This window comes from Mus pahari, chromosome 4, assembly GCF_900095145.1.
Source record: "Mus pahari chromosome 4, PAHARI_EIJ_v1.1, whole genome shotgun sequence".
Classification (NCBI taxonomy): domain Eukaryota; kingdom Metazoa; phylum Chordata; class Mammalia; order Rodentia; family Muridae; genus Mus; species Mus pahari.
In genome coordinates, this window is record NC_034593.1 from 51742060 (window position 1) to 51754066 (window position 12007).

At 43.5% G+C, this 12007-nt stretch overlaps 1 protein-coding gene across 3 annotated transcripts in view; it reads right to left on the reverse strand.

The window, feature by feature from the left end:
* Positions 1-5500, reverse strand: part of Clrn1 (clarin 1) — a 34242-nt gene extending 28742 nt beyond the window's left edge. For 2 of the 3 annotated variants that reach the window (XM_021196781.1, XM_021196780.1), the window contains exon 1: positions 5077-5500. In XM_021196781.1, coding sequence (XP_021052440.1) covers positions 5077-5329 — 253 coding nt within the window. In that variant the 5' untranslated portion in view covers positions 5330-5500. Of the gene's footprint in view, positions 1-5072 lie in introns of all 3 variants that reach the window. The other variant, XM_021196779.1, reaches the window with a different exon arrangement.
* Between the last annotated feature and the right edge of the window lie 6507 nt (positions 5501-12007).

Genomic DNA, 12007 nt, shown 5'->3' on the forward strand with positions numbered 1-12007 from the left:
GAAGAAGAAGAAGAAGAAGAAGAAGAAGAAGAAGAAGAAGAAGAAGAAGAAGAAGAAGAAGAAGAAGAAGAAGAAGAAGAAGAAGAAGAAGAAGACAGTGATCAGAATACCGAGCACCTGAGCTTTAGCCAGTGGTGGAAATTCACCTCCAGTGTGGGATGCTTGATTACAGTAGAGTCAATTATTAAGCAGTTGTGAATCCTTCTTTGTGCTACACTCTGTTTCATACAGTCATGAGTACTCTGTACCCCTGTCCTCTGGGATTAGGCTCTCCATGCAGAGCAGAAATGTGTGTGTGCCCAAATCTGTATAATACAGGCGCTGGGAAAGGCAGAGGAACCAACAGCAAGACTGAGGAAGGATAGTAGGCTGTGCAGCTGAGAGAACTGAAAACCTTCTCGAGTTTGTTCCGTTAATTACTATTGATTGCACGGAGAAGACGGTCTGTGTTTCCTAGACTGTTTCATTGGGGAATGTGTCTAGATGAAGCATCTCCGAAGTGAAAGACAGGAGACCTGTGCTTTCTGGGCAAATGGGGTGATGGGTTCCTTCCTCCCATAAGGAAAACAGAGATAAGCCACGCACGTTTCTTTCCCAGACACGTCTCCTCATGTCAGCATCCACACAGGCTGTGAGCAGAGGAAGGGAAGAGATGGGGCAAGGTTTCATTAGAAGGACATTCACAAGAAAGCCTTAGAGAGTGTGGGGAGCCCAGATGGGCCAGGATGGGCCAGCAGAAGGAACGAGACACACTTGTAGGAGGTAGTGTCAAGGCTCATTCCTGTTCACAGCATCCCAAGTCTCCACTATTCTATACCACAATGTGCTCAAGAAGTCACCTTCTCATTCACAGAAATAATTTCAACATCCCCTATACTATCTGGGTCTTATACCTAATTTGGTAAAGAATCTCTACTTTCCCAAAATATGAAATACACTGCCTCTGTCAAGGCTTTTACAAATTTTCAATCATGGAGCCCAAATTAAAATGCTTTCAAAGTATGACTAAAGTTGGAAGCTGGAATACATGTTTGGTTAAATTCTATTTTTTTCACATTAAAAAAAAACCCCACAAAACTCCATATGTTTTTTTTTTTACCAGCTCATTGAACTGTGTTGGCAATGAACAAATCTGTGTATCTAGGAATGATTGATACCATATGATTCTTGAATATCATGTTTTGATAATGTTCTGCAGTGTTTCAAACCAACAAAACAGAAACACACACACACACACACACACACACACACACACACACACACACACAGGGCAGGCAGGGCCAGGAAGGGCCAGGAAGGGCTCAAAAGTGGCAGTTTCTATCTTGATGACTTCTGCACTTGCTGTTTAAACACTGTCATTGAAATTTTACAGGTGACATATGATGAAGAGCTATGTCAAAGTCAAACATCCGCTCGTTATAATGAATGAATCCATGGTCTTGGCAGAAAAGCTAGTGACCTCTAGTAAATGAACCACTGACCCATAGATAGATGAGAATCAGCCAAAATAAATGAGGCAGAAGTTTTCCCAGCATAACTTTGCATCCTAACAGAGCAGGGCTGCGCTGTAATTAAAAGAGATAGAATGGTCAGTAGGGAACATTTAATAGGAACAAACATACAGCATTGCCAAACTCTTCTTCTTGTTCATTCTTTATCCTCATGCCTGTCAATATCTATGTATATAGGCTTTAAAAGTGACAGAAACATTGCACATAAAAATCTCACACATAGACTCATCCAACAGAGCCAAGGAAAAAGTCATTTAAAATATGGACATTGCCAATAGCCAATTTATTCAGAGTACATCTCCATCTAGATCCATACTGTACAATAAAGTAGCATTAAAATGAGCACTTGAATGTGGCCAATCTTAATTAGTGTGCCTTATAAACATGCGCTAGAATTGCAAGACCGCACCAAGAAAGAGGCAAAACATTTCCATCGTTTTTTATGTAGATTATATGTTTACATAAATAAATTCTGGATGTCATAGTTAAAGAAAATTATTAGGTGACTTTCGCTTTTTTTTTTTTAATGTTTAATATGGCTACTAGGGCTTACAATCGTAACTCTATGGGCCAATGGTGATCTAAGCAGCAAGGGCCATGGCCCAGTGACATAGCACTTGCCCATCACGTGCAAGGTCCCTGGCATTTAAACTCCAGTGAACCCCCCTCCCCCCAAGAAACCTAGGCAAACAAAATACAGGTAAAAATCCAATAGAATTGAAATCTAGGTCTATAGCAACTGACAGTAATAAGACAACTAATCCTGAAATAATTGATACTTTGTTAAATTATCTTTTCCCTTGCTCCTATACAGGAGCTTTCCTCTGAATCCCAGTATTTGCTTGGCGACTTTCAAAGGAAACAGTGAGGAAGGGGGCTGTTCTGGGAGTGATTGCTTTCAAATTTTTATTTGGGCTGTAGAAATGGCGGGAAAGGAACACCTCTCTACGGTCTCTGGAGGCCACTGTCATTGCTCAAAGGAAGCTTCAATTGAGAAGACAGCCTTGGGCCACTTACTGTTTTATATTAATGGGGCAGCCACTCTACCGTTAAGAGAACGTATCCGAAGGTTCTCTTCTTTTAAGCAAGTTGATGTAACACTATTGGCATTGTAGGGATGGCACCATGAATGAGACGATGCTACACTGTGGTGGGAGTCTGGGCTTCAGAAGCGCAGAGTGTTTCAAAAGCATGTTAATAGGGAGTCTCAACACAGTATTTAGATAAGCAGTGTTCTCTTTGAGAATTTCACTGGGTTTATATATTACACAGTCTCCCCAACATTCCTTCATGTTATATTGAAAGAGTTGTTATTGTTTACTTAGGCAGAAAAAAATGACATTATTAGTATATTTCTCTGGGATTCGACAAGATAAATGAATTTTTGATATGTATATTTCCATGTATTATTCTGTGTGTACTTAATATGTATATGCTACATTATAGGAAGGTCTATCATTACAGAACACACACACACACACACACACACACACACACACACACACACACACACTATAGGCTTTTCTTCACCTGGCTAGGGAGAAATATACAGAGTAGCAAGAAGGCCAATGTAATTTGTGAGGCAGGCCATGGTATTGTCAAAACCTTGCTCAGCTCTGATGATCCTCATAGATCGCAGGCAAATGAGCACTTGATTAGAAGAACTTCCCGTGTAAGGCCAGCATAAGAGACACAGCCCATAAATCATGTACTGAACCACAAGGACACACATGGCTCTGGATTGTGAAGGCAAGCGAGATAAAGCGTGTGAAGTAGCTAGCGACTATACAGTAAGTGCTAAGAAAACATCTTGTTGCCGCTTTGAAACCCATCCTGTGGCAGAAGTCACCTTTACCTCCTATTCACTGAGATAAACACCGGGCCTCTGGAACACTCCCTGTCATCCCGCCTTTGTCTGTATTCCTTTGTGAGAAGCTTTACCCAGGCTTTAGCTGCTGGTGACTCACAGTGAAATCATCTCATCTGTTTTCCTGTTTTATTTTTTAATGCAGTTGCAAAGCACACAGTATTCTGCTCCGTTCTCCCTCCTACCCCCACCTCCAACAAAGCTGAGCGACTCTCAGAGCTCAGTTATCAGAAGGAATTAAAGCCCTTCAGAGAATGGAGGTGTGTCCACTTCACAAATCTAGCTGATGATCATTTCTTGAAAAGCTGAAGGCTAATTCTTGGGGATTTTCTGGAGCCCTATGATAATTCATATCACTTTGTAACCTACACGAGTTGAAGGTTACTGCCAAATGACTGCTTAGAAGATATAAGGAGTGTTGCAGAAATATAAATGGGCCAGAGCTGAAATTTAATTAGACACTGCATATGTTAATAATAAATTCAATTAATTTCACCTTCTACCTATACTAGAGCAGAAAAGAAGCGCAGGCAAAATAATAATTCATTTTAATGCCTCAATTGGGAGTCTCCTTTTCCTGAGGAGTGATTTATACAGTAATTTACTGACTGTGTCTTCATAAGATTGCTCCAAACCAGCCCTTTGAAATAATAATAAGTTCTGGGTGTGTGTAGTGAGAGATACAACAAATGACTGTTTATTAATTTTCATTTAATGAGTTGCCCATTCTCATGGTAGCTTTTAAAAAAAACCAAAAACTTCTCATCTCAAGATAAGCATGTTATAAATACTCCAGATAGCACTCCCATTTTGTACAAATAATGACAGAAAATATCTCCTACTCCCTGCCATATTTGAAGGTCAGTCAGGTTTTATGTACTGTTGGTGTGCATTTCTCAGCAGATCACTTTAAAAATTTTGTAGGCAAATAATTCCAAATTGGTTAAATACGAAAACAGATGTTATTAAATCAACAGCCAGGGTTCTAGCAGTGTGGGGCAGGTAAGAAACACAGTCATGGGCCAATGGAAATGCAAGTAAACTGGTCCCCTTTTAAAGGACAAAAGGCACAAAGATCATTCCTTACAGAGTTCCTATTTTCTCAGGTACTGTCTTTCTTTAACAAAGATGCCAGAATGTTTTATATTATTAGTAATACTTAAGAATCTTGAGGGTTCTGCTTTCAATTTTGAAAATTCACACACACACACACACACACACACACACACACACACACACAGAGAGAGAGAGAGAGAGAGACATAGAGAGACAGAGACAGAGAGAGATGCACACGCATGTGCTCAAGTATGTGTGAGAGTGCCATAGTGTGTATATGGATGTCAGAGGTCAACTTGGGGAACTTGGTTTTCTGATCCCATCATGAAGGTACCAAGAATCACCTTGGCATCACGTACCTTAACGGTAGTCATCTTGTCAGACTCTTTAAAGGGTTACCCTTTCAAAGAGCTTAAAATCATAGCAATTAAATAAATATATATGATCATAGCAAAAATAGCAAAAATAAAAAATTAATAATAAAAACCAAAATAAGGGAGAAAAAAAAAGAAAAAAAGAAAACAAGAGCAAAAAAAAGTTGCTTAGAGTCCTAATAAATGGGCAAGATCCTCTTCCTGTCTTTGCCACAGCTGGAAGAACGTTCAGAAAGTGTCAAGTAATTCAGATGGAAGTGTTACTTACACGAGAACCGGAAAGGCCTTGCTCCTAACCCACACTGCCTTACGCCTTCTCCGTGGAAAAGGCCATACTGCATCTCGCCCATGAACTTGTCCAGCTCCTTCCCTGACGCGTTGACAAGCAGAGCCCCTGTTTTGCAGAGGATAGTGGCTTTGACCCACAGTGGGGTGCCCACCGCCGTCACCACTCCAAGTGCACAGAGAAAGTTCAGTACGCCAGCCGTGCAAAAGATGATCTTCTTCTGCTGGCTTGGCATGACGAGAAAAGGCTTCGGTGAAGACAAGCTTTAAAACAAAGACCTTTGTGAGCATCAAGAAGAGACTGCCCCGTAGGCTGCATTTATCACAGCAGCTGAAAAACACTGTCCTTCCTTACAGTGGATCCACCAGGCAGAACGCCAGTCCCCGAAGCGTCCTTCCTCACCCACAGCGGGCTTTGTTCCTCTTCTGCTGCTTTCCTTAAACAGAAATCTTTGGATTGAGAGTTTGTAAAATAAAACTCTTCCAAACTGCCTGCACGGTCCCCTCTCATGTCACTTACTAAGAAAGGTCTAGGGTAACAGATGGAGTCCTCCTTGTAACTTGAGAGAAGCCGGCCCTCCCGAGTCTGTTGTCTGATTGGGTGAGTTGAAGCCTTGGCTCTTACGGTAAGTTTGCAGCAATGTGAGACATTCAGGTATTGATGAGATTTTATTTCTGGGTTTTGTTGGCTCTCAGCGGTGGGAGAATGGGAGCTTTGGCACAGGTAATAATAATTAATCGATTTTTAAATGTTTCATTTTACTTAGGTGAACCATGGCATCGCATTGCATCTGATATAGACATGAAGATCCCAGAGCTACACAGGCCTGACCTCTTCGACCCCAATTCCCCCACGCCCACATTTCCTACTTAGAATGTGATTCAAATTCTTTTCCAGGCACAGAAACACTGAGATATAGTTGCAAATGTGTACATTTATAAATGCTTTTATTTGAAAGCATTTGGCTGTTTCAGTATGATAGCAAGGGAGCCCAGTTGTGGGTCCAAGAAGCAGCCGAATGTATAAAGGTAAGAGCACTGACTTGGAAGGAAGCACTGTGATCAGAAACCACCGCTGAAGAGCTGGTCTCCAGGGAAAATAGCTGTTTGAGAGACAAGAGACAAAGATCAGAACGATATTATGTAGCAACATGTATTTGGTTTAGGAATTAAGTCCTGAAAATTCAAGTGTGGAATCCATTGACTACTTCTTAACCCTGGGTGCCCAGTGAGCCTCCTTATGAAAAAAAAAAATAAAAGGGCCCTTTCTGTCTCTCTGTCTCTGTTGGTCTGCCTGTGTGTTCAGATTCTCTGTCTCTGTCCCTTTTTCTGTCTCTGTGGTCTGTCTGTCTGTCTCTCTCCCTCTCTGTGTTCCATCTGTCTGTCTCTGTGTTCTTTCTGTCTCTGTGTATGTTCTCCTTCTCCTCCCTCTCCCCCTCCCCCTCACTCCCTCACTCCCCTCCTCTTCTTTCTTTCTTTCTGTCTCTGTGTTCTTTCTGTCTCTCTGTGTATGTTCTCTCTCTCTCTCTCTCTCTCTCTCTCTCTCTCTCTCTCTCTCTCTCTCTCTCTCTCTCTCCAAGAGAGAGATTGTTTCCTGAGTAGTTGTGCATCTCATGCTATGCTTGGCTCTGACTTTCAGTACAAGCTTGACTCCCATTCTTTGTTAAACATTTCATCTGTTATTTAACTCTTACAAGTACTATAGCAAGTGTGCTGCCGCCGCCGCCTCCGCCTCCCCCGCCGCCGCCGCCGCTGCCGCCACCGCTGCTGATCATACTCCACCATACAGATAGAGAGGTTGAGGCTAGAGAGATCAAGAACACATTGAACTTATTAACAGGGTCCCGTGCTTTATGTTATTCTACAGCAAAGTGCTAACCTTGAAGAGAGGGAAGTGCTTCAGCTGGGTTGGGTCGGAAGTACCAGGGCAGGGTTGTCCATTGCTATTTGTATAGCTCAGGTCTCTGGAGGATACAAATACCTGCAAACAGAACCGCCTGTGTGACCCAGACCATGTGCGTGTGCTAATTTCTATTGTCTTCACCCACCTGTAAGATTACAGCTTTAAGGAAACGTGCGGCTGATTAATTTTACTCTGAGCCGTAGATGAGTGTCTTTGCTATGCATAGTTAGAAGGGAACTTCGGGCTCCCAGTCTTGAACTGTTCCTGGCACAGCTGTGCTCTTTCGGAACTTCTAGCCCCTGACTCGTGAGGATAGACAACTAAATGTAGACTGGTTAAGGTACGCCAACACTCCCTCTGACCAGAGGAGACCGCATCCAGCATAGCCACAGAAAAACTGACATAAAAGATCCACACGGGCACAGACAATAAGGCTTTAAAACATAAGTAAGGCCTTATCTTGTATGCAATTTGATTCCTAACAGAGAGCTCCTCTCAGATAACTGGGCCCACCACGGAATTCTCTGTTGGATTCAGGGTGCCAGTCATCAGAGCAAAAAGAGGGGAACCCAGAGATCCTGGTTAACGCTCACTTACCTGAGGATATGTGTTCACTTATCCTCAAAACATTAGTCTGCGAGCATCTAGATATAACTGAGCTTATTCAGTCAACACACTTGGTAACTGGGAAAAACAAAAACAAAAACAAAAACAAACAAACCAAAACCCAGAACATCTTTTAAGCCTAGGGGAAGAAGTTGCACCGTAATCAGTTCTATTAACACCTTCTCAGAAAGGATGTGGAAAGAGAGGAATAATTAGCGCAGGACAGCGGTTTAATAAGCCAAAGACCTGCCAAAGGTGTCTAAGAAAATGGGACCAGGCCTAGCCCTCCCCCTCCCCGTGACCCCTTTCAGGTGCTGGATAAGGATATAATTTTTCAGTGACTAGAGTCACTAGCCACCACGTAAGACTCGGACCAAAGATGGAGAAACCATTTTTGTTTTTTTAACCCTTTAGGGTTGCCTCCTTCCACAAGGAAGAGATTCCTGTGTGTGGAGACACAGAAAATAAACACAGCACAGTGAGTCCATGCCTCATCCCCAAATCATATCCTTCCTACTATGTGTTAAGATGTCCTCTTTTTAATAAAACAACAGTAGTAAAATGTTGTCTTTACTGAACAAATTTAGATTGCTTGCCTAAAGTCAAGCCCTTTGTTCTACCCGAGAGGTGCTCAGTTTGTCTGCTCATTGGAATCATTTTGCAGAGGTTTTTAAAACACTCACCTCACCTAAGGCTCAGATCTGTTTGATTTTAGGGTGGCTTTCACACCGAACCACCCCAGGATTACAATGTCAAGGCTGCATGCTGCTGCCCTTGTTCACTCGCCACTTAACTCCCCTCTGATTATTAGCCAGGCTTCTTAGCGCTGGAGTGCACACAGCCAGAGGACTGTCCTCATCCTGGTTGCTAGGGAGGAATATTCTCCTGATAAATTAATAAACAGGCACAGAGATCTATAGCTCCAGCCTTTGCACATTCCTTCTGTACCATGTGCACGGGTTCCTCTGACTGTCCCCACAGGTGCGATGAGTTGCGTCTGCCCCCGGGTACTATCTGCAATAGTGATGGATCCTGGTCATGGAAGGCTGCTCCCATTGGGACCCACGCCCACCTCACCTCTTCCCTGTGCCATTTCCTTTCATTTGTTAATGCCAACCACCCACAGACTGCATAGTAGTGTGATCCGCCCTCTGAGGATGATATAATGGAACCTGGCAGTCATTATACTGACAGCCTTCTTTTGAAATCTCATCTTAAATGGCTTGAATGACAGTGATGACACCATTTTCCTTGCAGTCCCTCTGAGAATTTGAGTCATTAATGTCAGCAAGTTTTCAGCAAGGATCCTACTGAAACCTTCACTTCTTTTCATTTTAACATTTGGTGACATTAAGAAAATGGAACCAGGCCTCACCCTCTCCCCCGTGACCCCTTTCAGGTGCTGGATGATGATATAATTTTCCATCGACTAGAGAACTAGGGAGGAGAGAACACAATCGTAGGCCATTTCGACTTCCAATACAAGCATCCCAGCCTCTTCTCTTGCTAATTCAGCTGCCTTGAGAGAGAGGGGAAGGGGGAGAGAAAGAAGGAAGGAAGAAGAGGAGGATTAAAGTCTTTCTATGTGTGGTACCCATCCCTCAATCCCATGCAGAGTATAAAACAGAGGTTAGCCTGGGTCGTAACGGGACAGATTTTGGGTTCCCCACTAGATCAATACTTTTCTCTGCCACTCATTTTGTAGATTTATGAACATGGTGGGCTGGCCCACACTGGTGATGCTCACATAATCCCTAAGCGGAAAACTATGTTCTCATCCGAACACTTTCATGAAATAACATGAAGAATGCGCTGCTAGATTCTCTCTCCCAGCCTCATGCCTTACACTCCCTGGAGCCCCCTAGTCCAGCTCTGGGGAGCAGTCTAGGGATGCTTAATTCTCTCTGGGGCTAAAACGTGTCCTCTTGCTTATTCCCATTGTTTCTTTTCTATGGAAGCATATCACACCACTCTGCATATTGGTTGCTCCAATGATCAGTTTGTTGATTAATGCAAAGCTCGGCACGCTATCGTTGGTAGTATTGGTTTCTATTTTCTACCATCTGGACATAGTGGTCCAGGACCTCTCTAAGAGAAATTCAACAAGGGTCTGAGAAGCTCGCTATTCTAAGACAAGAGGCCTTTGTAAATCTATTTTATTTTTCTTATCTCTAAAGCAAACTCTGGCAAGTTTGATTGACACTCCTTGACTAATTCAAGTTGCTGGTGATCTTCAAGTCGCATTGTAATTCTCTAATGACTGTGAGAGGGGGAAAAACACTTCATAGAAAGAATTGATTGATTTATTAGAGGGGAAATTACCACATGTGCTAGACCTTGATTGCAGCTAATATTTGTAGAGCTAATTGCCTGAACTAGAGGATTAAAAAAAGATTGAGAGAAGGGAAGAAAAAGAAAGCAAAGTTCTCCTGGAATACTGATGAATCCACTGTGGAACCAGGCTGGGTGGGAAAACTCAGAGAAGGGCTTTTCAGGGCTGCTGGTGTGGGGCCTTTAGAGAAGGAAGAAAAGAACATCACATGCCTGCCGACGTACCTAACATGCCTGCCATGGAAAGAGTAGCAGGGACCGGGAGGAAAGGGGCCACCCTGTTATCTGTCCAATGAGATCCCATGGCACCATTGTCCTTGTCTTGGTTTCTTGTTGGTGTGTCATACCAAGGCTAGGTTGGCATTTAAAACCAGGACCTAAGATTGGACATGTGGCTCAGCATGAGTGCACCTGTTTAGAGAGGTCAAGGCCCTGAGTTAGAGCCCCAGCTGCAAACAAGAGAGACAGCGATAACAAAGCCCTTACCCCAGAAGGTCTGGGGGAATGTCTGAGTGAGCTATTACATCAAGGTAGAAGCCATTACTTAATCTAAAGAACCACTGGGGTTTGAGATGCTCCTGTCAGCCATAAATTAGCCAGCTTTCTAGTACAAGGAAATAGGTAATAATCTGCCTCAGATTGAAGCCCAAGGGGCATGGATGCCTCCTTCTGAAGCCACTTTCAGGTAAGTAGCAGAGATGGAAACATGGAGAATGCTGGGAAGCCCAGACTATCTGCCAGAGCTTCACATAGGATTACTTTCTGCCAGAGATGGGGCCACATCTCTGAAAGTCGTCACATCCACAGATCACTGGTTGTATTAGTTGTTTCACTTGATGTTGTAAGGAAATATACGACAAAAATAACTTAAGGGAGAATGGGTTTCTTTTGTCTCAGTTTAGAGGGCGTGGTCTATAATGAGGGTGGGACAGAAATGTGCACAGGGAAGGCATGGCAGCCAGGGGTGTGCCTTGGGCTCCTCACATGCTAGAAACAGAGAAATGGGAATAAGATGGAGCCAGGGTGGAAGGTTCAAGGTTCTTCTCTAAGGAGTCCAAAACTTCCCCAAACCACACTACCAACTGGGGACACAAGCCTGTTAGGGACATTTCACTCTTAATCTGTAATGATCAGCAAGGCAATCAGACATGTGTGTGCCTTCACACCATGTAAAATGCCTGGCACTGAGCCATGGATACTACTGGGATGGGAAGTAAAAACTGCTAGCCTGGGCTCCTCATGGAAGATCAAATTTAAACGAATGTTGTCTTAGTGATGGTTTCTATTGCTGTGATAAATCATCTTGATCGAAAGCAACCTGGGAAGGGAAGCAGTTATGTTGTTTACACCTCTGTGCTACAGTCCATCTTCAAAGGAAGATAGGGCAAGAACTGGTGGCAGAAAGAGAAGTATAAGCCATGGAGGAGTGCCGCTTACCAGCTTGCTCTTTGAGGCTTGCTCAAGCCTGCTTTCTTACAGAACCCAGAACCAACAGCCCAACCTTCATTGTTCTAAGTAGATGTCTGCTCCCAGCTACTGGTCTGGCTGGCTGCATGGCTGGTAGCATGGCTGAGTTAAATGAGCTGTCCAAGCCAAGGGAATGGTTAGGAACTTTTGAAATTCTTGGCTGGTGTCTTAGTCAGGTTTTCTATTCCTGCACAAACATCATGACCAAGAAGCAAGTTGAGGAGGAAAGGGTTTATTCAGCTTACACTTCCACATTGCTGTTCATCACCAAGGAAGTCAGGACTGGAACTCAAGCAGATCAGGAAGCAGGAGCTGATGCAGAGGCCATGGAGGGATGTTCTTTACTGGCTTGCCTCCCCTGGCTTTCTCAGCCTACTCTCTTATAGAACCCAAGACTACCAGCCCAGAGATGGCACCACCCACAAGGGGCCCTCCCCCCTTGATCACTAATTGAGAAAATGCCTTACAGCTGGATCTCCTGGAGGCATTTCCCCAACTGAAGCTCCTTTCTCTGTGATAACTCCAGCCTGCGTCAAGTTGACACAAAACTAGCCAGTACCACTGGTATTTTGGCTTGCCTTTTAATCTGTCATCACCCGGTTGAAAG